A 26,296-nucleotide genomic window follows, 5' to 3' on the forward strand; every position below is an offset into this window, starting at 1 on the left:
ACCTGAATGACGCAGTACTGCGAGACACAGTGGCGTGACACGCAGTGTGATCTGAGTTCACAGTTCGCGTTCTGTTTGACCTGAATGACGCAGTACTGCAACACACAGTGGCCGTGACACGCAGTGTGATCTGAGTTCACAGTTCGCGTTCTGTTTGACCTGAATGACGCAGTACTGCAGGCCACCCTACCTGCGTGACACGCAGTGTGATCTGAGTGCACAGTTCGCGTTCTGTTTGACCTGAATGACGGAGTACTGCAACACACAGTGGCCGTGACACGAATTGTGATCTGAGTTCAAAGTTCGCGTCTGTTTGACCTGAATGACGCAGTACTGCAGGTCACAGTGCCCGCGCGGCACGCAGTGCGATCTGAATGAGCGCACAGTTCGCGCTCTGTTTGACCTGAATAACGCAGTACTGCAGGACACAGTGCCCGCGCGCCACGCAGTGTGATCTGAGTTCACAGTTCTCGTTCTGTTTGACCTGAATGACGCAGTACTGCAGGACACAGTGCCCGCGCGCCACGCAGTGTGATCTGAGTTCACAGTTCGCATTCTGTTTGACCTGAATGACGCAGTACTGCAGGCCACAGTGGCCGTGACACGCAGTGTGATCTGAGTTCACAGTTCGCGTTCTGTTTGACCTGAATGACGCAGTACTGCAAGACACAGTGGCCGACACACGAAGTGTGATCTGAGTTCACAGTTCGCGTTCTGTTTGACCTGAATGACGCAGTACTGCGAGACACAGTGGCGTGACACGCAGTGTGATCTGAGTTCACAGTTCGCGTTCTGTTTGACCTGAATGACGCAGTACTGCAACACACAGTGGCCGTGACACGCAGTGTGATCTGAGTTCACAGTTCGCGTTCTGTTTGACCTGAATGACGCAGTACTGCAGGCCACAGTGGCCGTGACACGCAGTGTGATCTGAGTTCACAGTTCGCGTTCTGTTTGACCTGAATGACGCAGTACTGCAAGACACAGTGGCCGTGACACGCAGTGTGATCTGAGTTCACAGTTCGCGTTCTGTTTGACCTGAATGACGCAGTACTGCAGGCCACAGTGGCCGTGACACGCAGTGTGATCTGAGTTCACAGTTCGCGTTCTGTTTGACCTGAATGACGCAGTACTGCAAGACACAGTGGCCGTGACACGCAGTGTGATCTGAGTTCACAGTTCGCATTCTGTTTGACCTGAATGACGCAGTACTGCAAGACACAGTGGCCGTGACACGAAGTGTGATCTGAGTTCACAGTTCGCGTCTGTTTGACCTGAAGGACGCAGTACTGCAGGTCACAGTGCCCGCGCGGCACGCAGTGCGATCTGAATGAGCGCACAGTTCGCGCTCTGTTTGACCTGAATAACGCAGTACTGCAGGACACAGTGCCCGCGCGTCACGCAGTGTGATCTGAGTTCACAGTTCGCGTTCTGTTTGACCTGAATGACGCAGTACTGCAGGCCACAGTGGCCGTGACACGCAGTGTGATCTGAGTTCACAGTTCGCGTTCTGTTTGACCTGAATGACGCAGTACTGCAGGCCACAGTGGCCGTGACACGCAGTGTGATCTGAGTTCACAGTTCGCGTTCTGTTTGACCTGAATGACGCAGTACTGCAAGACACAGTGGCCGTCACACGAAGTGTGATCTGAGTTCACAGTTCGCGTTCTGTTTGACCTGAATGACCCAGTACTGCGGGTCACAGTGCCCGCGCGGCACGCAGTGCGATCTGACTGAGCGCACAGTTCACGTTCTGTCTGACCAGGATGACCTAGTACTGCAGGACAGAGTGCCGCTTCACGTTGTGCGATCTGACCACGTGGACAGTTGCTTTGTGCTTGATAGACCCTCAATTCTTTCCTGCAGTGGCTGTTCACTTGCTTTGTTCATCTTTGTTCTGTCAACAATTGAAAAAATAGTGGTGTCATTATTGACCCCACATTACCGTGTGCGTAAATAAAATTTAGTTTACATTATTATATATTTTTATGTGGTGTCAAAAACTTAAAATCAACTTGCAAATATTGTTCAAATAAATCTCTTCAGCTTTAGCATAAGAAGAAATAGTATTATTACTGACCCCGAATCTTGAAACTTTTTGATTAGTGTAATAAATGATGAATACGATGTGAACAACGTTAGGGATGGATGAATAACGCTCCTGAGTTTCTATTTGGATGTTCTGATGTAGAATCGGACGAACAATAATGTACTGTGTCGCTTGAGGCTATCCAGTGTTCCAAAATGTTGGCGGTAGGTTGTCACTATTGTAACAGTAGCAGGCTTTTGATGATTCCGATTTTATTAGAGAAAAGACAAATACTACGTAGATAATAAATTTGGAAAGTGGATATTATGATATGAGAAATAATTAATCAGTTCGCGAGTAATATTATGAGTAATCTTTAATCAAAAAATTAACTTTTGTGTCAGGTGCTCGACACAACATATTAAAGTTATTTTTGAGAAAATGCAATGCCTTTTCGTTTTCTTGGATGTCTATATTAAAATCGGCCAAAATACATTATTAAATTTCTCATTCTATACAACTAATCACGATGTATTCACAATGACAGCTAACCCCCAACTGAGCGCTTGACTCAACACAGCGCCATCTTATAACAGAGTACGCGTGTGACGTCACACATGTTACCATACTTTGAAGCACTATTTCATGAAAAGTGCCTCTCAGATTCTGATTTTTTAAATTATTTTTCAACCGGTAGCCTCTTCCTTCGTCTGTCGACTGATATATTAAACAAAAGCGTAAGTTAACTCTACAAATGGTAACTGTCGAATATTCGACACTTTGGTGCCTGCTGTAGAGCCACAATCGAATTTTCGACATGTTCGTATTTCTTCTCGTAATTTCCTCACCTCATTTCTTCAACAGTTGCAATGACAGTTTGCTTCTTGACGTTCTCGATGTCCGCAGTAGCCGTGAGTTGTTTTGTTCATAGTTACAACCTCTTTGGACTCAACTGCACAGAAATAAATGAGTGTAGTTTTACGACTATATGTTTGAGTGACAATTCTGCAGTGTTTTTAAACAAAACTCCACGGGATCTGCTTTCCTTCTCTACTTCATTGTGTTTAGTAGTTTTACGTTCGTTGCAGTTTACTTAATTCTGTATATATTTTGTTATTTGATTGACTATACTAATTTTTAGTACAGTCTGTGTCTAAATATGACATTGTTCTTTATTTACGTAAAACCAGTAATGTAGTAGTGTGAAATTGGTTGGAAGATTAAAGTGACGGATCTGACTTTGAGGTTATTGAGAATGAACCGACAGATTCAGGGTCAGATTTGGAATGTTTATCAGCTATTTCTTCGCATCAAATATCGAAAAGTGATGGTGATAACAAACCTCCCGTAATGTAACCTGTCTAAGGTCACGCCTGCAAATGATTGCATGTCATTATATTTTCCCCAATACTTTAAGGAATATACTTGTCAGAGTGATGAAACGTTTCCTAGTGCATTACGGATACATTATTGACAATCCGCATGTCTAAGTTTGTTTGTGACATGTTCCAGTTTTGTGTACGTATGATCGAATTTTTATTATTATTTTGAATACAGGAATTACACTGTAAGGGATGGATGTTGAGCCTTGGGGGTTGCACAGAAGTCAAGTAAGTGCTTCAGTTGACATTCTATCTGTTAATGTAACCAGCAAATGCTACTCCTCATGGGGATGGATGAGGGCGAGTACCTGGTGCCTTAAAACTGGGTGTCTCGGCTAACGTGTGGTAACCCCGACAGAAGAGTCCCTGGTCCTCCAGGTTGTGCGAATTCTTCCACTTAAGAACCTACCTTACTCATAAATCTCGGATGAATAACCAGACGGATTCCATGATGACGATAAAAGCAATATCAAAGAACAAACTATTTGGAATTACAGATCCATTAAAGTTGGAAACTTGGAACGTGAGAGACATAAAAGGCAAAGAAGAAGGACTGGATAGAGAGCTGGATAGGAAAGCAATTAATGTTGCTGTAATTACTCAGACAAAAAGAAATTACAAGGGACAAAAGAAATTGATAAAGACACTATGATTTATAGCAGAGTTGCATAGGATAAAAGAGGTGCAGCAGGTGTCGCAATATTAACAGACAGGAAGTGGAAAAAAGTAGAAAGCAACACCATCATATATGAAAGGGTTTTAGTGCTGAGGTTGAAGGTAGAGAGAGGGGAATTAACCTTTGTAGCCGAGTATGTTCCTGAAGATAACAAACAGGATGAATCTGAACAGTTTTATGAAGTTCTTCAATCAGTGTTAGATAACGTACGTAAAAGTGACTTTGTTATTCTGGCTGGTGATCTCAGTGCTCGAGTAAGGAACAATCGAAATGTAGAAATAGTGGGAAATAAAGGTAAAGCAATTTTAAATGAAAATTGTAAATTATTGATAGAATTTTCATCCTATTATCAATTCAAAATTACTAATACCTTCATTGAGAAAAAGACATACATAAATTTACATGGATTGCAAGATGACAGCGATCAATTGTTGACTATATAACGGTCAATAAAAATTAGGCCCAGATGTAACAGATCTCAGAGTACATAGACACAGCGATTTATAAACAGATCAGATTTATAAACCTGGTAATTGCAAAAATCAGAGGAAAGGAAATCGAAGTTTGTGCAGTAACTATCGAGGTATAAGTTTATGGAGGAAAAGTCAATGAAAATATGCAGAGAAACCAAGAAATCTATGAGGTATTGTTAATACACGATGATGGAATAAAATACGTATATCAAAATCGGCTCCAAAATCATTTAATTCACATTCCGACAAGTACTGACATTAACAAAGAATGGGAAATAGTAACCTCAGCAATTCATAGGGCAGCAGATGAAGCCATTATAATGAACGAGAAATTTAAGAGAAAATCTGGGCTTAAAGTATTGCATAAAGAAATTTCAAAAGCTGTCAAGCGAAAACAAATATTATACCTGAAAATGATACAGCATCGCATCCCACAAAATGAGAAACAATAAAAAGAGCAGGAACAAGTTCAAGTCACTAACGAGAAAACTCAAGCAAGAATAATGGGATAGGTTAATAAACTCAATAGAAGATCATATCCACGGTAGGCAAGAGATGGCGTATAATTTAATTAAGCACCTCAACAGTAATGAGGGAGAAACCGCTAATAAAAATGTAATCGAAGAAGAATCATGATACAACACTACAAAGAATTGTGGCATAACGGCGAGTATGGAGAGAGTCAGGAAGCTCGTGATATAGATAACGACTTTGAAGGAATTGACCTAATAGATATTGCTATTGGTTTTACGTCGCACCTACACGGATAGGTCTTACTGCGACGATGGGACAGGGAAGGGCTAGGAGTTGGAAGGAAGCGGCGGTGGCCTTATTTAAGGTACATCCCCAGCATTTGCCTGGTGTGAATATGGAAGAAAACGGAAAACTATCTTCAGGGCTGCCGACAGTGGGGCTCGAACACACTATCTCCCGGATACAAGCTCACAGCTGCGTGCCCCTAACCACACGACCAACTCGCCTGGTCCTAATAGATATAGAAGAACTTAATACTGTTCTGAAATCCTTCAAAAATAGAAAAGGATGGTTAGACAATATAAATATGGAGTCGTTCAAATACGGTGGGATCAGTCTTAAATTTAGATTTTTACGTTTAATTAATCTTTGTCGGAAATGAAGAAATATTCCTGAAGAACGGACGAAAGCTAAACTAATAGCACTTTTCAAGTAAGGAAATAGATATTTTGCAGTAACTATTGAGGTATAAGTTTATGAAAGTTTTGCTATAAAATATATGATAAAATATTAAAAAATGGACTTAATTTTAGCACACAATCTCTTACTGGAAGAACAATGTGAATTTTAAAAAAAGGCAGATCCTGTACAGGAAATACATATAGCCTCAAACAGATACTGGAGGAGAGAAGAGAATTTAACTTGAATACTTATGTCACTTTTGTTGACCATGAAAAGGATTTTGATAGGGCAGATAGAGAACAGTTGTGGAATATAATGGTAACAAATGGATACCCTAAACACCTTATTCAAGTTATCCAAAGTCTGTTCAAAAGGACGAGAATTATGTTAGATATAGGATACAAACTAACTGAACAAATCTTAATTAATCAAGGTGTACGTCAGGGATGCAGCCTCTCTCCAACACTATTCAATATACGTATAGATGAATTAATTAAAAACCGGAAACTAACTGTGGACTCTGGAATAAAATTTAATGCAGACACATATATCAATACTATGCTCTTTGCAGGTGAACAATTTACCCTGCAGGATGAGGAAGATAATTTCCAGAAATCAATACATCAGTAAAACGCCATTTGTAAAAGTAGTAATCTTCGGCTATCCAGAACAAAAACGAAAGTTATGGCATGGCAAGGGAAGTATCCCCTCAGAGCAAAGATAGTACTTGATAATCAACCAATAGAACAAGTCTCAAATTTTAAGTACCTTGGTTGTGAAATATCTTTTAATGATGATGACGAGGTGAAGAAGAAATTTCATCGATTTCAAAATATGTGTGGGATGATTCTCCGAACTCTAAAAGGGAAACTGAGAGAAGATTCTCAAATTCTATAAGACTATGGCTGTACCAACTTTGTTATATGGAAGTGAGACATGGGAGGATAAAGCGAGCTATAGGAATAAAATACAATCGTCTGAAATGAGATTCCTATGACCAGTATAAGGATACTCCCTAAAAGATAAAATACAAAATGAAGAAGTAAGACAACAGTGAATGAAAGAATATTCCTATACAGGATAAATTGGAAAATCCACGTTCTGAGGATGGATAACAACAGAATCCCAAAACTTACTCTGCATTACCATCCTACGGGAAGGAGAGATATTGGCCGTCCTATGAAGAGATGGAATAAATGTGAGGTCGGAACAGTCTGTTAGCGTAATCCACGAAGAGGAAGTAGGTAATTTAGTAAGAATTACATTTTCTGAACCGACTGCATTATTTCACTCAAAACATTTATGTCATTTCTTGTCAGCACGACAATTCTATGTGTACTAGCTTTACGTAGTTATATAAAACTCCATAGATTTATTTCATATCCGTTGGATGTTTCGGAATTTCTTTAGACAAGTAAAAGTGGCCAAATGCGGTTGCATTCATAAGTTTTATCACTGCCAGTTCTAGGGAAAATTCTCGGCGATGTACGCCTTATACCAAAACGCTAAATGGGTCATAATTTTCCCTTTCCGTGTACCCGCTGTGGATTAACGTTCGTCTACGTTAAAATGCCGTTCCGTTCCTTGCCGCGAGTTTCCAGAGAACAGATTGTGAAGTACTTTCATCACTTTCGAAATGAAAGAAAATAAAAAATGTTTCTCATTTCTGTGTTTTTAAACTATGACAGGACTTGATACTGATTTCTTAGCGTAAATTTTGGAATCATCTGTCTCTTTAAGTATGAAAACTAGTATCGATTAGGAGTTTGCAATTACTTCTCGAGTTTGGTGGATGAATATCATTCTGCCAATTAATCATACCATATTTGTTAACAAATTCATGAGGGCAATGTAATAAGTTCTGAGAGTGCTGCTGTGAATATCTATTTGCTTTTTTCGCATGCAATTAGACTACGTACATTTTTACAAATAATTTTTATATATTGGTGCCAATTTTGACCACACCTTGTCATTTACTCTCGTGAAGTTTCGCCTCACCATTTCAGGGTTAATCTGCAAGATGAAATAGGTAATGACAAAACACTTTCCTTGTAGCCACAACAACTATTTTAAATTACTTCTTGACATGCTTGAGAAATGTATTCAACACCAAGAGCTACATTTCCTGAACAATAGTATGAAAGCGCTATATATTACACCTTTGTAAAAATGTCACTTTAATACGTATCAATGACGCTATTTTTAGTATGTATGGAATATAATACTTCCTGAGGGCAAGTTAAGGAGCAAACACGCCATCCAGCCATAAAGCATGCGAGTAGAGTGCGGCAATAAACAAGATATTAAATCACTTATTTCACGCTGTCGTAAGAACATTGGTTGGGGGATATGGCGTGATTTTACGTGCCTCACACTCTGCGAGCCATAAATCTGTTCTCACTGGAAACACTGAGCCTAGATTTGTCTTCTTAGGATTTCTTCCCTTTTCTGTGTTATTTCTGTTCTCCTTATTTGTCTCTATGCATCTGCAATTCAGACTTCTCCACGGGTGGTAGTTTTATTGTTAACACCCCAGGAGCACAAATCTGGCACCATAAATAAATCCAGTTATTACATTGTCTCCAGGGTTAACCCAGCATGCCTGCCCTTGGAGCGAAAGCAGAGTCGTGTCCGGAATAGTGAGAAATGTGCTGACAAGGAGATATATTTCGTTTCCCACACTACGAACCCAAATTTTTTCTCATATCGATGGACAGAATAATTGAATAATACACCCAGCAGCAGACTGTAACTCTTCATATAGGACGTATCAAAGTTCAATACTCTAACTCCCACGGATGATAGAAAGGATCAAGGAGAATATCTTTTGGTAAATAATTGAGGGTTTGAAACAATTCGTTCACAAACAATGTCAGAAAATCTACTGAAAATGTATAAAGTAATTTCTCTAGACCCCGAATTTTTCTTCAGTAACGGGTTAGAATGCAAACTAATTTGATTATTAGAAGGTGTCTTCTAGTCCGCCGTTTCGTAATGTAGTGAAAGTAACATATATTCTAGTGGTTCTGATGGTCCATACCCCAAATATTTATGCAAATCTCATAGCATGACCGTTGTGCAGATTAGAGTATATTTTATAAAGCTTAATTTTGCGGGTATTAGGATGTGCTATGCTTGTAATATGCTGATGCAGGTTGAAGCCACCATCATGACTGGACGTGCCGCGAGCGAAGTAGTAATAATTCCTGGGATACTAAACATTCCTTCGGGTAGGCCTATACCGTTTTAATTTAGACGTATGCAATTCCTCACCACCTTTTATCCTTTTCACAGTGTGCATCAACCAAGCATAAGGACAATCGGTTAAGGGCAAACCGAATTGTTAAAATTGTCAAAATCATTATATTTCTTTTTTTGTATTTTGTGAATCCCTGGTGTCCGCCTTTTAAAATGCTGTGTAAGGTAAAATTTCCAAATGTCTAGTATTACAGTAGTAAGGACTAATAGTAGTAATTAATCGTGTCAATGCCATGAAGGAGTCAGACCGAGGGAGACTGCAACAAGCTGAAAGAATGTCTCAGAAAGCGCAAAAGAATCTAGGGAGTCCAGGGACAAGGATAAACAAGGCTAAAGACTTGTATGAATCACGCGAAGATCCATATTCTCCTTCGTATGGGACAGGGATGCACTGAGATATGAACACATGGGAGAAAAGTTTTAATTGCTGTTATCTCAGTTTCTTATTTTTTAATAAATGTCCCTTCTTCTAGGTAAATATTTATCACCGAGCTGTGTAATTTTTATCATCAAACTGTTTTGTATTGTTTCACATTTTATAACAAGGATTTCTTTATTTAAGCAATACTCTTTGGGATTTGGCTGTTTATTTTAAGAAAAAAAGTAATTCATATTTAGCACTTTCAAAAACAAAGAGCATTTTTAACTCTCCTAACACCGAATCAAATATCGGCTGTGTTAATGTGTTAAGTTAGCTATGAAGAATATGTGGCAGAAATTTCATTATGATAACTTCATTAGATTCTGAGGAAATGTAACGTGACTTCAGCAAATTTAACATTGGCGAGATAGGTGGGTAAAGTTGTAGGACTCGATCTTCGGAAACTATGCATCTCCCTTGTTGAACTCTACCTGGGTTGTTCAAGAGTTGAAAATGGAAGAAAAGTATACATCTTAGCTCCAAATGGAACAAAACTAAATTAGTTTAGCCTACTCGGAAGTTCTAAAAGGAAAAAATCTTACTTTTGCACCCAATGGCCTTTAATATTATTTTAATGTTATTTGTACCATCCACCAACCCTGTACCTTAAACATTCAAAGTAACAATGTTTTTTTTTAATTAATGGAATTCATTTAATTCATGTCGAAACGAAGCGTTTTACTAAATTTATTATTTTTATTTAAGTTACTTTTATATAAATAACTTTTGTACACGTATTTAACGGTTGAATTAATAAAAGCGGGTACATGCTGGTAATGGTAATGATATGAATATGTGTTAACTCTATAATACATTTCGCTTGGCTGCGGTGCTCTGGCGGTAGTGTGGTAGCTTTCTGAGTTCATGTTGACGGGATTGATCCTGGCTCAGTCCGGTGGTATTTACGTCAGCCTCGTGCCAGTAGATTTACTAGAAAATTGGAGAACATCTGCGGGACAATATTATAGCACGTTTTCGTCTCAGAAAATTATAAAAGTGAAACCAATATCATAATCATCATGTAATCCATTTGAGAGAAAAACAGGCTTAAGGCAATGAGACAGCCTTTCCCATTTCCCCCTTAATATTGCACTCTAGAAAAGGATCATCAGGGAAAAGGAAATCTCGAATGACTGAAAATGAAATTCAGAATGGGGTATTGGTATGTATTGGGTGAATACCCTCATCTTGGACTGTCTAGCCTTCGCAGAGGACATCGTTCTTATAACGGACAACCCAAACGCAGTCAAGAAAGCAAGCCGTAAAGCTACAAAATATTGCGGCCAAACAGACTTTAGTATTTCCTTTGAAAAATCAGAATTAACAGCCTCAGACAAAGCAAAAACTAAGAAAGAACCGTAACTCAATTTGGGGATGTCCATCGCGTTCATAAATTTAAATATATGGGAGATGTTATCGCTCTCAATTTAAATGATAGGTTGAGGAGATTGTAGATACCCTTTATAATATGCCATGAGACTTAAAACTCCAAGTTAATCTCTATCGGAGCCAAATTAAAATATTACTGCACAGTGGTCATAGCGGGGTGCCTTCATGGAGCGGAAATATTGACAAGGGCGGTCGATGCCGAACTAGGAGAAAAAAGAAGGAAATTACCTTCGAAAAATCTTGGGACAGAAATGTTGATAAATTACCGTCACAATTACCAGATGAGATCGAACCAGAAATTCTACAAAGCCATAGAAAATACCGACAACGATGAGGAAAAAGATAATGATCTCTCGTGGACATAATAAAAGAATTCATCACGACAGTTTTGATAACAGAATACTCCTTCTACAAGAAACGTGTAAAATACAGCCTGGGTGGCTTAAACAGGTGTTTAAGGAACTAGCAGAAGAGGTTGTGAACGAGGGTACAGAAAAAATTTAGGAAAAGGTTTACGTGAGTAAGACACAGACCGTAAAAACCACTGAACAAGCTATGGAACATCTCAGCGAAAGAACTGAAAGACTTAAGGAACTTTGCCGACAGCACAAGGAGAACACCATTTTGTGAATGTGGCCCACAGGTGGTCGTACTGATTAATAATAATAATAATAATAATAATAATAATAATAATAAAAACAACAATATCGCGTGGCTATTGCTAGTCCGGTACAACCTTTCATACGCAGACCTTCCGACGAAGGTGGGCGGCATGCACCGCGTGTGGGCCTGCTTATTGTTGTAGTGGAGGGTAGTATTGTGTGTGTTGTGTGAGTTGCAACGTTGTAGCGGACAGTACAAATACCAGGAACCCGAGCCAGGTGAATTAACCGCTTACGGTTAAAAAATCGAACCCCGGGGCTCTCCGAACCGAAGACGGCTACACTGACCATTCGGCCAAGGAGCCTGGCGAATAATAAGAATAAAAATACTGATAATGATACATTTGTTTGCTAGGGGCTTTACGTCGCATCGACACAGATAGGTCTTATGGCGACGATGGGATAGGAAAGGCCTAGGAGTTGGAAGGAAGCGGCCGTGGACTTAATTAAGGTACAGCCCCAGCATTTGCCTGGCGTGAAAATGGGAAACCACGGAATACCATTTTCAGGGCTGCCGATAGTGGGATTCGAACCTACTATCTCCCGGATGCAAGCTCACAGCCGCGAGCCTCTACGCGCACGGCCAACTCGCCCGGTGATAATGATAACAATACCTTCTAAAGAGTAATTAATAATTGGTATAGATGTGACCGTATTCTCCTAATAGGCCTATCAACTTCGTAAATATTCTCTTCAAAAGTGAGTATGGCTCATTTTTAGTATCAGTTTCTATACTGAACTAGCGGGGGCTATTATATTTATTTATTTACTAGCAGTTACCCGCGGCTTCGCTCTCGTGAATTTCGTAAAATACTCAAAGTAATCGTTCCTCTATATTGTACTAAGACATTATCTGAAAATCGTTAAGTATAAACATTCACGGACAAATTGAGTCTCTTTGTGAAGCACGTTTGTGTCATTGCCTTTTGGGGCTAAGATGACCATGCAACATAGAATTGTACATATGAGAAAGTCTTCTCCCAAATCGAAAAAAAAAATTTTTTTTGAGGATATTACTAATATATATATCCACGTCGTAACATTTTCAGATTTTGTGATAGGTTATAAGAATCCCCATAAAAAGAATTTAACCCCTTTATCAATCCTTCCCATTTTCGGAAAACAAAAAGAAATACATATTCTTTTACGTTCAAAAGAGATTCGAAATACTCATTTTCGCGTCTGTAAACATCATCAGTTTGTGAGATATAAGCATCCTCATTAAAAAATATTCACTTCTTTTTCACTTCCTTTCACCCTCCCTCCTTAAGTGAATTTTCCGAAAACAAAAATGCGTGTTTATTTATAAAGGAGCTTCTAAATACCAATTATCACGACTGTAACATCTTCAGTTTTCGAGATATGTGTCCTCATAAACGGAATTCAATTCCCTTACACCCCCTCCCCCCAAGTTCATTTTCCCCCTAAAATGCGCGTTTTTATTTTAAAGGAGATTCCAAATACCAAAGTTCACGTAAGTATCAAATTCAGTCTTCATAAGGTTTAAGTATCCGCATACAAATAATTCAGTAAGTTTTTCATTTCTTTCACCCCCTTAACTGGATTTTCCGAAATCAAAGGAATATGTGTTACTTTACTTTTAAAGGGAATTCCAAACACCAATTTTCATCTCTGTAACATCTATAGTTTTTGAGATATAAGTAGACTCATACAAATAATTTAACGAATTTTTCAACTTTTTCACCCCTGCTAAGTGGATTTTCTGGAAACAAAAGATATGCATTTATTTATGCGATTCCAATCACCAATTTTTACGTCTGTAACGTATTCAGTTTTTGAGATATCAGTGTTCTAATACAAAGAATTCAACCTACTTTTCAGTAATTTCTACCCGCCCATACCTCCCTCCCCAAGTGGCCTTTCCGAAAACAAAAAATACGTGTTCCTTATTTTTGAAAGGGATTAAAAGTACCAATTTTCACTTCTGTAACATGTTAAGTTTTTAGATGAGGTGTAGATACGCTCATTCTAAAAATTAACCCCCTTTTTGTTCCCCTTAAGTGGATTTTCCGAAATAATTATCTGTGTATCTTTACTTTTACAGAAAATTCCAAGTATCAGTTTTCAAGTCTGTAACATGTTAGGTGTCTGAAATATATTGTAGACCTAGATACTTTTCCACCCCGGTTGTCACTCCCGTTCACCGCCTTTTCATTGGATTTTCAAAAACAAAAAAAATACGTTTCTTTATTTTCAAAGGAGATTCCGAATACCAATTTTCATGTCTGAAACATCTTCAGAGTTTGAGATACAAGTATCCTCATAAAAGATAATCAACCAATTTTCCCCTTTCTCGTCCCGCTTAATGGGATTTTGCGAAATCAAAGAAACTAATGTGTAAAGGAGATTCCAAATACCAAGTTTCAAGTCTGTAAACTTTTAAGTTTTTGAGATATAGATATCCTCGCTTAAAAATTTCATTCCACTTTTCACCCCCTTAGCAACAAAAAATACGTGTTTCTTTATTTTTAAAGGAGATTCTAAATACCAGTTTTTACATGTGTAAACTCTTAAAGTTTTGAGATATAGATACACTAATTTTTAAAATGCCCAAAATTTCACCTCATTTGTCACTCCGGTTTAACCCCCATTGATTGGATTTTCCAAAACAATAAAGTACGTGTTTCTTTATTTTTAAAGGAGATTAAAAACACCAATTTTCAGGTGTGTAATATCTTCAGTTTCGGAGATATAAGTATCCTCATTAAAGGCATTCAACCCCTTTTTCACCTCTCCTAGTGGGATTTTTCGAAAACAAAAAATACGAGTTCTTTTATTTTCAAAGGAGATTCTAAGTACCATTTTTTTCATCTGTAAACTTTTAGAGTTTTGAGATATAGATACACTCATTTTAAAAATTCACAACCCTTTTCACCCCCTTAGCGACAGAATATCCAAAAATCCTCCCTTAGCGAGCACCTACATTGTAATATGAATGTATCCCCAAAATTTAATTTCTATATGTCCAGTAGTTTTGGCTCGGCGATGATGACTCTGTCAGTCAGTCAGTCAGTCAGTCAGTCAGTCAGGACAAGTTATTATATATATATATACATATAGATTACTAGCGAATGTACCCGTGCTTCGCTACGGTATTCTACATTGTATTTGAATATCGACGTAAATAGTGTACATGCAGTAAATAAGATTGTTTTAAAATTGCATGTCTCTTAGCGTTATCCGAGAAAGAGCATGGGGAGGTCCCCGTACGTTGTTTCCAATGTAAAAAGTTTGTTATGTATTTGTGATATAACGGCAGGCTCACTTGTCTACTGCCATTCACAGTCGAGTTGGGAAGTTTACATTACAATTGCAGGCCCCATTGCCTACTACGCGGACAGAATCGATTTGGGGAGTATCGTTAAAATGGCAGCCCCCTTTCCTACTTCCAGACAGATTACAGTTGAGGAGTTTTTATTATAATGGCAGGCAATTACCCTACTATCACTCGAAGTTGAGTTGTGCAGTTATCATTATAATGCCAGGTCCATTTTCCTACTTCCAGCTACCTTACTGCCAGTCACACCAAGTTGGTGAGTTTCCATCAAAATAGCGGGCCACTATGCCTAATGAAAGTCACATTTTAGATGAGGACATTTCTTTATAATGGCGGGCACCCTTGCCTACTGCCAAACACAATCGGGTAGGGGAGTTATAAACAAAACTGCATGCTCACTTGCCTTCTACAAGTCAAATCGAGAAGGGAACTATTCATTACAATTGTAGGCCTTCCTTACACAGGAGTTGGAGAAGGAACCCTTTCCTACTGCCAGTCAAAGTCGGTGTGGGGAGTACTGATTACAATATCAGACTCACCCTTTCTCGATAGCTAAAAATCGACATCAGTGAATATATATAGATCGACATACGAAAGTATATGCGTGTTTACAATATTGAAGACCTTCATTTACAGATTAACTGCTACTAAACGTACGTCATATCGACAAAGGATTATACCATAAGACACGCCGGATTTAGTGGCCTAAATGGCTGGTCATATGATATGTCATCTATTCTTGGGTCAGATTGAGTTAGAAACGTGGAACAGGGTAAAGGTTTGGTAAGATTATCTCACATTACATTACCTTTCGGATAATTATGTGACAGCTACATACATAGCATTTGGCTCACATATGCCTACTGGGTGGGCCGATTTTCGTGAAGAGTATGATGATTCTGTATTTCATATATGTAACTGAAAGTATGAATTATGCCTGTGAAAATTCCAAATTGACTTAACATCGATTAATAGAGAAAAATCAAACGTAAATGGGATACAGATACGGCAAAAGTCAAAAGACCAAGGTTGTAGATCATTCCAAATTGAACGGAGATTGTGCAATCCGTTATGTGATAGGAATTTCCGAAGGTCTGCACCATCATTAAAATTGCCTGCATATTTCGATATTCTTCGGGGATAAAAAGTGAAAAATGTAATGATCTGGGATGTATTCCGTTCGTTACAGGCGAAAAGGTATAATTTTGTCAAATTTCAATTATCTTCTTTTTCTTCTGGCAGATTATGCCGCAATCTGGATTTTGGGCGAGGCGGATAAAAATTAGGACTTTCAGGAAACTAAACCAAAAATTATGGAGATGATCATTATTACCCCTTATAACGGAATGCTGTACGAAAAGTTCGCCAAAATAGTCAGTGTAGAGGCACACAGTCGTTACGATTTGATTTATATAGATAAGGAATCTGCTCCATGTAAAACACCTTTTGGGCTATGTCCGCTGGACTTAACCTGCAAAAGTGACCATTTATGAAAAATGCACATGAAGAAAAAGGTTTTGAGGTGGAATTCCATCACGTTTGGTCGATTTCCAGTTAGGTTGGTTTTGTTCTGTATATATTGTGGAAGAGTAAAATCACCATTTCGGTTCCCTATAAACCGCCAGTCCATTCCGGAACATGAAATGTTATTTACGTTTAAAACCTACCTTTGGACAGGTGGATGCTAAATATAAATTTTGGTTCGAATGTCTTCAGTAGTTTTCAAGTTGTAAGGAATACGCTTTACACGCACCCGCTCGTGAGTTAAGTCCGATGGGACTTGTACAGAAAAACGGTCCGTTAATGATATCTCCCTTATTAATCCTGGTATCGAAATGATGCACATGAGAAAAAAAGTTTATAAATTAATTTCTACCAAGACAGGTAGATTTAAATTAACGTTGGTTGTGTATATTTTGTGGAAGTGCAAAATTACTGTTTCGGTTTCGTATAAACCCCCAGTCAGTTCAGGGATTTTGAAACAATATTTTCCCTAAAACCTATCAAGGACAGGTGTATTCTAAATATGAGTCTTGGTGGAAATACATCCAGTAGTTTGTAGCATTCGCGTACATACGGCGTAATTAAGGAAGAAAATAATACAGTTAAGAAAGTTGAAAGTAATAGAAAATGGATTATAACTGAGGACAGCCGGATAACGACAAATATGTAAATGCCAAGTTAACGTATTGGAAAATCAAATCCCCTCAATAAATTATGCTAGTGTGTGTTATGGATATAATAAAGCGGTAACAGAGGAGAAATTTAGATCCAGTGATTCCTAGGTAAACAAATAATAAGAAGATGACTAATGGTGTTATTACTTAATCTATTCGAGGGCGGTTATATATCCAACGATATTCCGCCAATATCCCGCAGATATGCCGATTGACGCCTCTCTTGCCTTCTACCCAAGGAACAACCACGAATTTAAAAGCATGATGAGGAAAATGGCAATACGTTACTTCCCTGCCGGCATGCAGTCAGAGACGTTGCCATGGTAACCTGTAGGTTCGTTGTCGGTCTGTCGGTCACTCAATGCAGAGCATGATACCAGCGGAAAATTGTAAATTTCTCCGTCATGTGAAGAGTAAGGTAAATTATGAACATAACGAAAGTTGTTTATAATGAAGAGACGTTTCACGTACGGTAAACTAAGTTTACAGAAAATCAATAGTATAAGAGAAAATGCATGAAAACCATTCTGTTTTTCCTGTAAAACCCCGTCTATTCAAATATTTTAAAATAATATGCATACAGAAACCTTCCCCGGGAGGAGTATACTCTAAATATGAAGTTTAGTTGAGATCTATCCAGCCGTTTCGAAGTGATGGTGGAAAAACCACTCAGGTTTTCCTATAAACCCCCCGTCTATTCAAACATTTTAAAATGATATGCATATCGAATCCTTCCGCGGGATGAGTGTACTCTAAATATGAAGTTTGGTTGTGATCTATCCAGCCGTTTCGACGTGATGGTGGTGAAACCATTCTGGTTTTCCTATAAACCCCCCGTGTATTCAAAGATTTTAAAATGATATGCATATCGAAACCTTGCCCGGGTTGAGTATACTCTAAATATGTAGTTTGGTTGAGATCTATCCAGTCGTTTCGACGTGATGGTGGAAAAACCATTCTGGTTTTCCTATAAACCCCCCGTGTATTCAAAGATTTTAAAACAATATGCATATCGAAACCTTCCCCGCAATGAGTATACTCTAAATATGAAGTTTGGTTGAGATCTATCCAGCCGTTTCGACGTGATGGTGGAACAGACAAACAAACAAACAGACAGACAAACAGACAAACAGACAAACAGACAAACAGACAAACAAACAGACACGAAACGTAAAAACCACCGATTCGGTCTTGAGTTGACCTAAAACGGATAAATATCTGAAAAATTGGCAAAACAAAAGAAATTACAGACAGCGGACCCCCTACAATTTTATTTATATAGATTTATTTATTTATTTATTTATTTATTTATGTATTTATTTATTTATTTATTGATTTATTTATTTATTTATTTATTTATTTATTTATTTATTCATTTATTTATGGTAGTAGGTTAATGTCGCACTAACACATGGATGATGTTCCGTAACGCTAGGATAGGAAAGGGCTAGGATTGGGAATGTAGCGTCCGTAGATTTAATTACGGTACAGCTCCAGTATGTTCTGTGATAACGGGAAACCACGGAAAGCCATCTTCATGGCTGCCGACGGTGGAATGAGTACCCACCACCTCCCGAATGCAAGCTGAAAGCTCTTACAGCACGACCATCTCGGTCAGCGGGTTGCTATTTATAAATACATAATATAACACAGGCAGAAAATGTATGCTAAATTGTTAATTTTGTAAACAGGTGAGGTGTTCCGGAATTTAATTTTGCCCGTGGCAGTTTATATGTGTGCTACTCTGCAAAATGCCTTTGCTGGCAGAACCTAGTGTTTACAGTGCACTATGTCCTCTGGTATGGGCTAGAGCAATTTTGTTACTTTCATTGATCTGTCTCAGTCTTATCCTTGGCTTTGACAACATGAAAGTGACCGAGATATGAGCGATGCTAGTAATGCCATTCCTTGTGCAGCCAGTCCTTGCTATGAATGGTGTGAATACGTTGCTCATAGGGTCGGCTGGTGCATGCATTTCAGTAGGCTTGGCAGACTGATATGTAATTGCAACTTCTGGCTCGGCGAGGAAAGCAACGGGAAACTACTTCACTCTTCATTTCCCTAGTACGCCTCTTCAGTGATGCCTAGGCCATCTATGACAGCTGATGGCAGAGCTGTTGAGCATCCAACCAGCCTTAGAGCTGAAGACTGAACATACACATACACTCTGCAAATATTCATACCACCGAGCTCGATAGCTGCAGTCGCTTAAGTGCGGCCAGTATCCAGTAATCGGGAGATAGTGGGTTCGAGCCCCACTGTCGGCAGCCCTGAAGATGGTTTTCCGTGGTTTCCCATTTTCACACCAGGCAAATGCCGGGGCTGTACCTTAATTAAGGCCACGGCCGCTTCCTTCCACTTCCTAGGCCTTACCTGTCCCATCGTCGCCATAAGACATATCTGTGTCGGTGCGACGTAAAGCAAATAGCAAAATATATATATATTCATACCAATTGTATGTCCATGTATCTGGTACGAGCAAGTCATGTGTTATTGAGCTCCTTAAAAGCTTTCTGGACCGTGGAACACTCAAGTTCAATGTAAATATTACACAATAACATAGGCCTACCCGTAAAATACACATCATTAAACAAGGAATAAAAATAATCTTATTAAGCAAAAAATAGCATATTTCGTTCTTAAATTAACATCATCAGTTTCTGTCAAGCATCACTCAAATATCTGAATATATGTATGTTTATTTCTGCCCAAACACCTAGGAATTCGAAATTTGGAACTTATCTCAATGAAGTCCTGCCTTTCCTTCCACTCTCCGAACGATTTAATATACATGGCAGTCTACTGACCCTTCTTGCTGGCTTCCTACATAACCGTTGGCAGAGAGTGGTAATATCAGGCACTTCATCCTCATGGTTACCAGTCACCTCCGGTGTCCCACAAGGCAGTACTCTTGGCCCCTTGCTGTTTTCTTTGTTTATGGACGATCTGCCGTCCGAACTCAACGAAACAGCGAATACCCTTCTCTTTGCTGATGACTGCAAGATATTTAGGGAGATCAGGAATCCAGCAGATGCAGCTCTGCTACAGTCATCGCTTAATGCCCTCTCGAACTGGTGCCGTACTTGGAAACTTATCCCCAATCCACAAAAATGCAGCCACATGACCATAACACTGCGTAAATCTCCTCTACCGACATCATATTACCTACTCGACAAGCCCATCACCGTGGTTACGCAACAGCGTGACCTAGGTGTAATATTCGATACAAAATTACAATTTAAGACCCATATAGAAACATATACAACCAAGGCTATGAAATTACTAGGCATTCTCTACCGCTTCACAGAAATTTCTGACCCCGTTGCTCTTCGCCACTTCTTCCTCACGATCGTTCAACCTCTCTTAAACTACTGCTCTCCGATTTGGTCAACAGCCGCCCCCTCCAATACCAAGCAGTTAGACAGAACAGTGTCCTCCTTTGCTGCAATTGTAAGGAACAGAAACCCCAAGCTCAGAAATCTGTCTACGCAGCAGATTTTAATGGCAATTAATGTGTCACCGCTGCACATCAGGCGACAGGTAGCTGACCTGAGTTTCCTCCACGAGATCTTAAATGGACATTACCGCTCGGAACATCTTGTTTCTCCCTTCTCTCTCCGCGTTCCTTCCCGCTCCACCAGAACCAAAAACCTTCTCCACATTCCCCACACTCAGCACTCAATACTTCAACGATCTTTCCTAATCCGCCTCCCAACACTCTTTAACAATATTAATAGGAGACAAGAGCTTGATATAGCATCAAATAAAAGTGTATTCGAGAGGTGTGTAAACAGTATCTTAAAGATAAGTTGATGTGAAGGGATTATACCGCCATCTTGACCCACGACGACTTGGCTATGAACATGGACATTCTCATGGTTTTCGATTTGGACAATTATTAGTAGGATGTGTACCTGATCTTGTTATATTTTGTTATGTTTGTTATATTTTATTATGAAAGTTTACGTTTGTTAAACAGTCTGTTGACAGTTCAAGTGAAATTTGCTCAGTGTAGCTGTATCTTGTGCTTCGTGAATAAATAAATAAATAAATAAATAAATTGTAGGTGTTCCGAGAGAAATAAACATGAATATTTCCAAATATTGAGTGTGACTTTAGAGTATCTGATGATGTTCTTTTAAGAACGAAACCTGTCATTCTTTCTTTAACCCTTCAGCACTGGCACTTAGTCTGTCAGACCCATGGCATATGTTTTTATAATTGGTGGACAAATGGTGGGGGCTGCAAACCTGTTTCACTGTGTACCTTCCTTTCCCTTAATCTGAGGTGACTTCGCACTTTCGGGTTGCGTGACCAGTTGCAGAACCGGAAATAATAGCCGTTTGAGTCTATCATACTTGGCGCCAGTATTTGTGTTACACATCTAAGCGCACGCACACTTCTACAAAATTACCTCTACCTGCATTAGGGTTTCAAAGATAATATTTCAAATGTTTATTACTTACATCTTGTTGGGTTTAGTATGAACATTTACATTAATGAATATTATTTTAGTGAGCGTATAAGAGTGGTACTGGAATCGCTTCAGAATCAAACCCTGACGAATCAGACATGAAAGGAAAATATAATGTGATTAAAGTGCAGAATAGAGAATAAGACTAAGGCAAATGTTGTACAAGGTTTGTATATCTTAAGACATAGTGAATTTTCTTGCGTGGGGTGTCTGGTTTCAAAACACTGTACGTTTGTATAGGAAATTCAATCGTAGAACTTCAATCCCAGAATGATTTTTTTTTTTTTTTTTTTTGCTAGGGGCTTTACGCCGCGCCGACACAGATAGGTCTTATGGCGACGATGGGATAGGAAAGGCCTAGGAGTTGGAAGGAAGCGGCCGTGGCCTTAATTAAGGTACAGCCCCAGCATTTGCCTGGTGTGAAAATGGGAAACCACGGAAAACCATTTTCAGGGCTGCCGATAGTGGGATTCGAACCTACTATCTCCCGGATGCAAGCTCACAGCCGCGCGCCTCTACGCGCACGGCCAACTCGCCCGGTGATTATTTTTAAAGGAAATGTTTTGCATTTGCTGTTTTTCAAATTTAGAATACATTTTAATATCAAATAATTTCAAATCCTACACACTAGTATTCCTTGTTATGTAATACCGGTATATACTACTGTATATTACACCTTTATACAGTTATACTCAGAGTTTAAGTGCGTCTGTAAATTGTAGGACAACTGCTTGATATATAATTTCACGTTCCAATTATAAACCATTTAATTATAACTGTTCGTTGCTTATAATTTTGAATCATATATAAGAAACAATACATGGGTCTCTGAGACTAAATGCCAGCATACGAATCACAACTTAAAACACCAGTCCTGAAGGGTTTATAGTGTGTATGTATAGTCCTTGTTAAATAGTGCGGTTTTATTTACAGGTATTTTATAGTGCAATATTCATGATGAAATTGTGTGTGCGAGGGACTGAATAGATTTTAAGTTACTGAGTGTGTAGAAAACATTTAGCTCTGCGTTCTACGAGTTTTCAAAACTCCGCTTTAAAAGTAACGCGACAGAATTCATTGAAATTCAGGGGTGTGCTTCATCAGATACATGGAATAAGATGTTTGTGTCTTTGAATTAACTTTGTTTCGAAGAGCGTGGTCATCAGCCTCGTTCACTTAGTGACCGCCAGTCAGTCATTCTCTCTAGAGCTAGCGAGAAATCGTGAGCTACGTTGGTAGGCCACTCTCACTGTTTATGTGGCATTTTCGTGATGATCTTCCTCCAATCCATCGGTTTTGAGCTTTTCCCCTAGCTGTTAAATTGCTGGCCACAGTCGTTTTGCCTCTGATTCTAACTGACTGATCTGCGTTCTTTTCTGGAGCAATGCGTGCAAATTTTCAACTAAGAAGACGACAGTGATTCAATAGTTGTTTTGGAAGTCGGGTTACTCCATCCTGCAAATGTGGCCAAACCGACGAAATCACGACTCGCTAACTTTATTTCTGAAGATCGGATGGTTAGAATATTATTTATGTACAATCTGTGAGTTCTAAACCTGAAATGAAAACTAAATTGTACGTAAACACCGCATTTGAAATGCTGATCTGCAGCAAAGAATGTCTTACGGAAGAACTGGAATTGTTCTTTGGGCTGTCGGGTTTTCTTTTCCACAAGCACTGCCGTAGGCCAAAGCAGACTGTGATTCCTCTGGAGGCTGCCACGTTTGAGGCTGACATCAGGGAACTCAGAAATTTGAAACCACCTATTTGCAGATTCAGTTATACTTTAATGAAACCTACAATGAAACCTACAACCTGTTTTCCAGTCATTGACCGGGTCAGGGATGTAATGAATGAAGCAGATATAGGCTGTTAGTACGATGGGGTCGTCACTCCCAAAGTGATTTCTTAATGAATAATAGATGCAATGAAATGAGAATGGAGAGTGTTGCTGGAATGAAAGGTGACAGGGAAAACCGGAGTACCCGGAGAAAAACCTGTCCCGCCTCCGCTTTGTCCAGCACAAATCTCACATGGAGTGACCGGGATTTGAACCACGGTATCCAGCGGTGAGAGGCCGACGCGCTGCCGTCTGAGTCACGGAGGCTTCTTATACTTTAATATCACCATATATATATATATATATATATATATATATATATATATAAAGATTGTTGTTCTGCACTTGTTACCAGCCGTAGTTGCCAAGATTATTTAAATGGATGCTCCTGATTGTTTCATTACAATTACTCCGTGCATATGGTCTTCTAAAATATATTATCGTCTCAAAATAGAAGAGCGTAGGATTAAGTGAACATTCGTGTAAGGACTGGAAACAGCTTGATGGTGCCTGCAGTAGCTTTGACTCTGAAAACGATACCAACATTGAAAACGTTTCATAAATCTATACAATAAATTATGACACGCGGGTGTCAATATTGATGAACATGTCAGGAATGAAGTGTCAAGGGAATAATTCGGTAGTGGCTTCGTTGGTATTCTCCAAGAACTAGTGCTCGTACTTCTGAGAAACAAATCGACGACCTAGTACTAATATCACATATTAACCAATGCTGTTACTATCCACTGTTTTCCTTAAGATTGATCACGCCTCCCGTCCACATACGGATACGCAGTCCACCAGAAAAAACCTTCCTTCTGTTAAGTTTCCTATGCTGATGTGTAAAGGATAATGAACCTTAAATATATTATATTGTAGTAGTGTGTGTTTTTGCGGCGTATTTATATCTATGGTTCATTTGATGTTTGGCTTCGTTATTGATCCAGCAATAAAGTTCACTGTTCACTGGCCAATGAAGTAGATTCTGAAAAGAAGAGATACTACCAATCCTGTTTTAAGTAATGTTAAGAAAATTATCACATACCTGCCAGTTGCTGGGAGGTGGTTGGGTTGCTCTTTTGCGCTGAAGATGTCACAACTTTTTCAGTTGATTTCTTCGTTTCTTATAATCATATTTTAGAAATGTTACATATTTGTTTATAAGTTTATATAGTTTACGCGTAATACAAAAAGTAAAATAAAAGTATTCCTTGTCGGAAAAAGCTGCAAAACCAGGGAATTTGAAAATTAAAAAATATAAACCAATTTTATCCAATTAATACTGTATGCAAATTGAATGTCATTACTACACATTACTCTCACTTTGATTCTGTTAGCGTACGATATCCCATGTTCTAGGGTGGTTAACTCAAGTGGAGCTTTCGTACTCTAACAATGATTTATCAAAGCTATTTTCTCACTCTTAGTAACAATAAAATTGAACCCTGTGACGATGATGATGGTGGTTGTGCAGGTACGATTCCACGGCAAACAAGGGAATTACCTGAATAGGCACATTTAACCCTTGAAACGTATAACGGGGCACTGAATGGCCCAGGGAATTTTTAATTCGCAGTAATTTGGTGTTCGCAACCCCTGTAGTGTCCTACCTCCGTGACCTTTCTTTCACCTTCGCTCTATCTCAGCTTGTGCACTAAGTCTAACGAGTGACGACTGTTTGCGTATAAAAGCGTACGTTTGGGGCATACAGTTCCCCAGTGTACTGTTAATGAAACTTTATTTCTTTGTAACGAGTTTTTTTCTAGTTTTTACATGCACTTTGTGTTAAGAGTGTTCGAAGTAGATTGCTTTGAAAGCAATGAACGAATTACCAAAATCCTAGAGGAAAATATCTTCTACATTCTTCCAAATACTATCCAGTTTGGAAGATCAAATCCGTTCAGCAACACGGTTCGGACAGAAAGTTAGAAGGATTCTGGCGGTATGAAGTAAGATTTTGAATTTATATAGACTAAAGTTTTGTACTTACCGGATGGCCATTGACGAACCAAGTAATGTTGGCGGCAGGAAATGAGGAGACAGAAGAACAGTTAGCACGAATACGTTCACCAGCGGCGTACCGCAGTTTCTCTACTGAGATGATGGGTTCCTGGGCAGGAACGTCTGAAACAGCGAGTGAAATACTTACTTCAAGTGCATTTTTACACATGATAAATAAATTTCTCCATATAGTAAAGTAATCGATCAACCTACAGTAACATATCGTAGCTGCGCAATCAAAACCTCGTACCTCACAATGCTCTTCCTATCTATTATGTTCTTTAAAACACGTCACGCCTCCCAGCCACATATGAATATGCAGTCCATCAGAACAATTTTTGATGTGTTCATTTCCCTGTGGTTACGCGTCAGGGAAAATGAATCTTACCAGACAGTACTGTAGGGATGTACGTTTGCACGACCTATGTATTATCCGCGAAACATGTAGTGATATTTCCTTATACGGGAGTGAGAAGTAATGTGGGAGCTACTCCGGTTCCGGTAATACTGCCAACTGAACCAACTGAATGGAAATGAAGTCTGAATAGAATCGATAAGGTGATCGATCGATATGAATTCTTTAAACCTTTATTATCTTAAGCCAACAAATGTGTAACACACACATTATATAACATTTATCGATGCGAATCTTGTTCCTAGAATGAATTCTCAGGTATATTACTTTCATAATCGTCACTGCAATCTGCAGTACTATTAATTACAGTCTCGTCCATGGCTATTTCCGCCGGCACGGTGGTGTAGGAGTAGCGTGCCTGCCTCTTACCCGGAGGCCCAAGGGTTTGCCATGGGGTTTGGTTGGTTTTGGTTCCATGACTATTTCTGTGACACCGTCGTGCCTGAAGTATTCCTCTTCCAGTTCTTTCATCTTTCCGCAATACCCCTCCCAATCTGCGGCAGATACTGAATGGAATGCCTCAATGGTCCGTCGTCGTAAGTTAGCTGCTGACATATGTCCCGTAATATTTTCCTCACTCATTTTCAATCCTAACCTATATTTTGGCTTTGCTGTGTAAACAACAACAGTACAGTACGTAAACTGT

General features: G+C 39.1%; 1 protein-coding gene across 1 annotated transcript in view; it reads right to left on the bottom strand.

The window, feature by feature from the left end:
- Nucleotides 1–26,296, bottom strand: part of LOC136874583 (uncharacterized) — a 1,690,155-nt gene that overhangs the window by 517,478 nt on the left and 1,146,381 nt on the right. The window contains exon 5 of the mRNA XM_068227864.1: nt 25,225–25,358. Coding sequence (XP_068083965.1) covers nt 25,225–25,358 — 134 coding nt within the window. The remainder of the gene's footprint in view (nt 1–25,224; nt 25,359–26,296) is intronic.

Source organism: Anabrus simplex, chromosome 5, assembly GCF_040414725.1.
Source record: "Anabrus simplex isolate iqAnaSimp1 chromosome 5, ASM4041472v1, whole genome shotgun sequence".
NCBI lineage: Eukaryota > Metazoa > Arthropoda > Insecta > Orthoptera > Tettigoniidae > Anabrus > Anabrus simplex.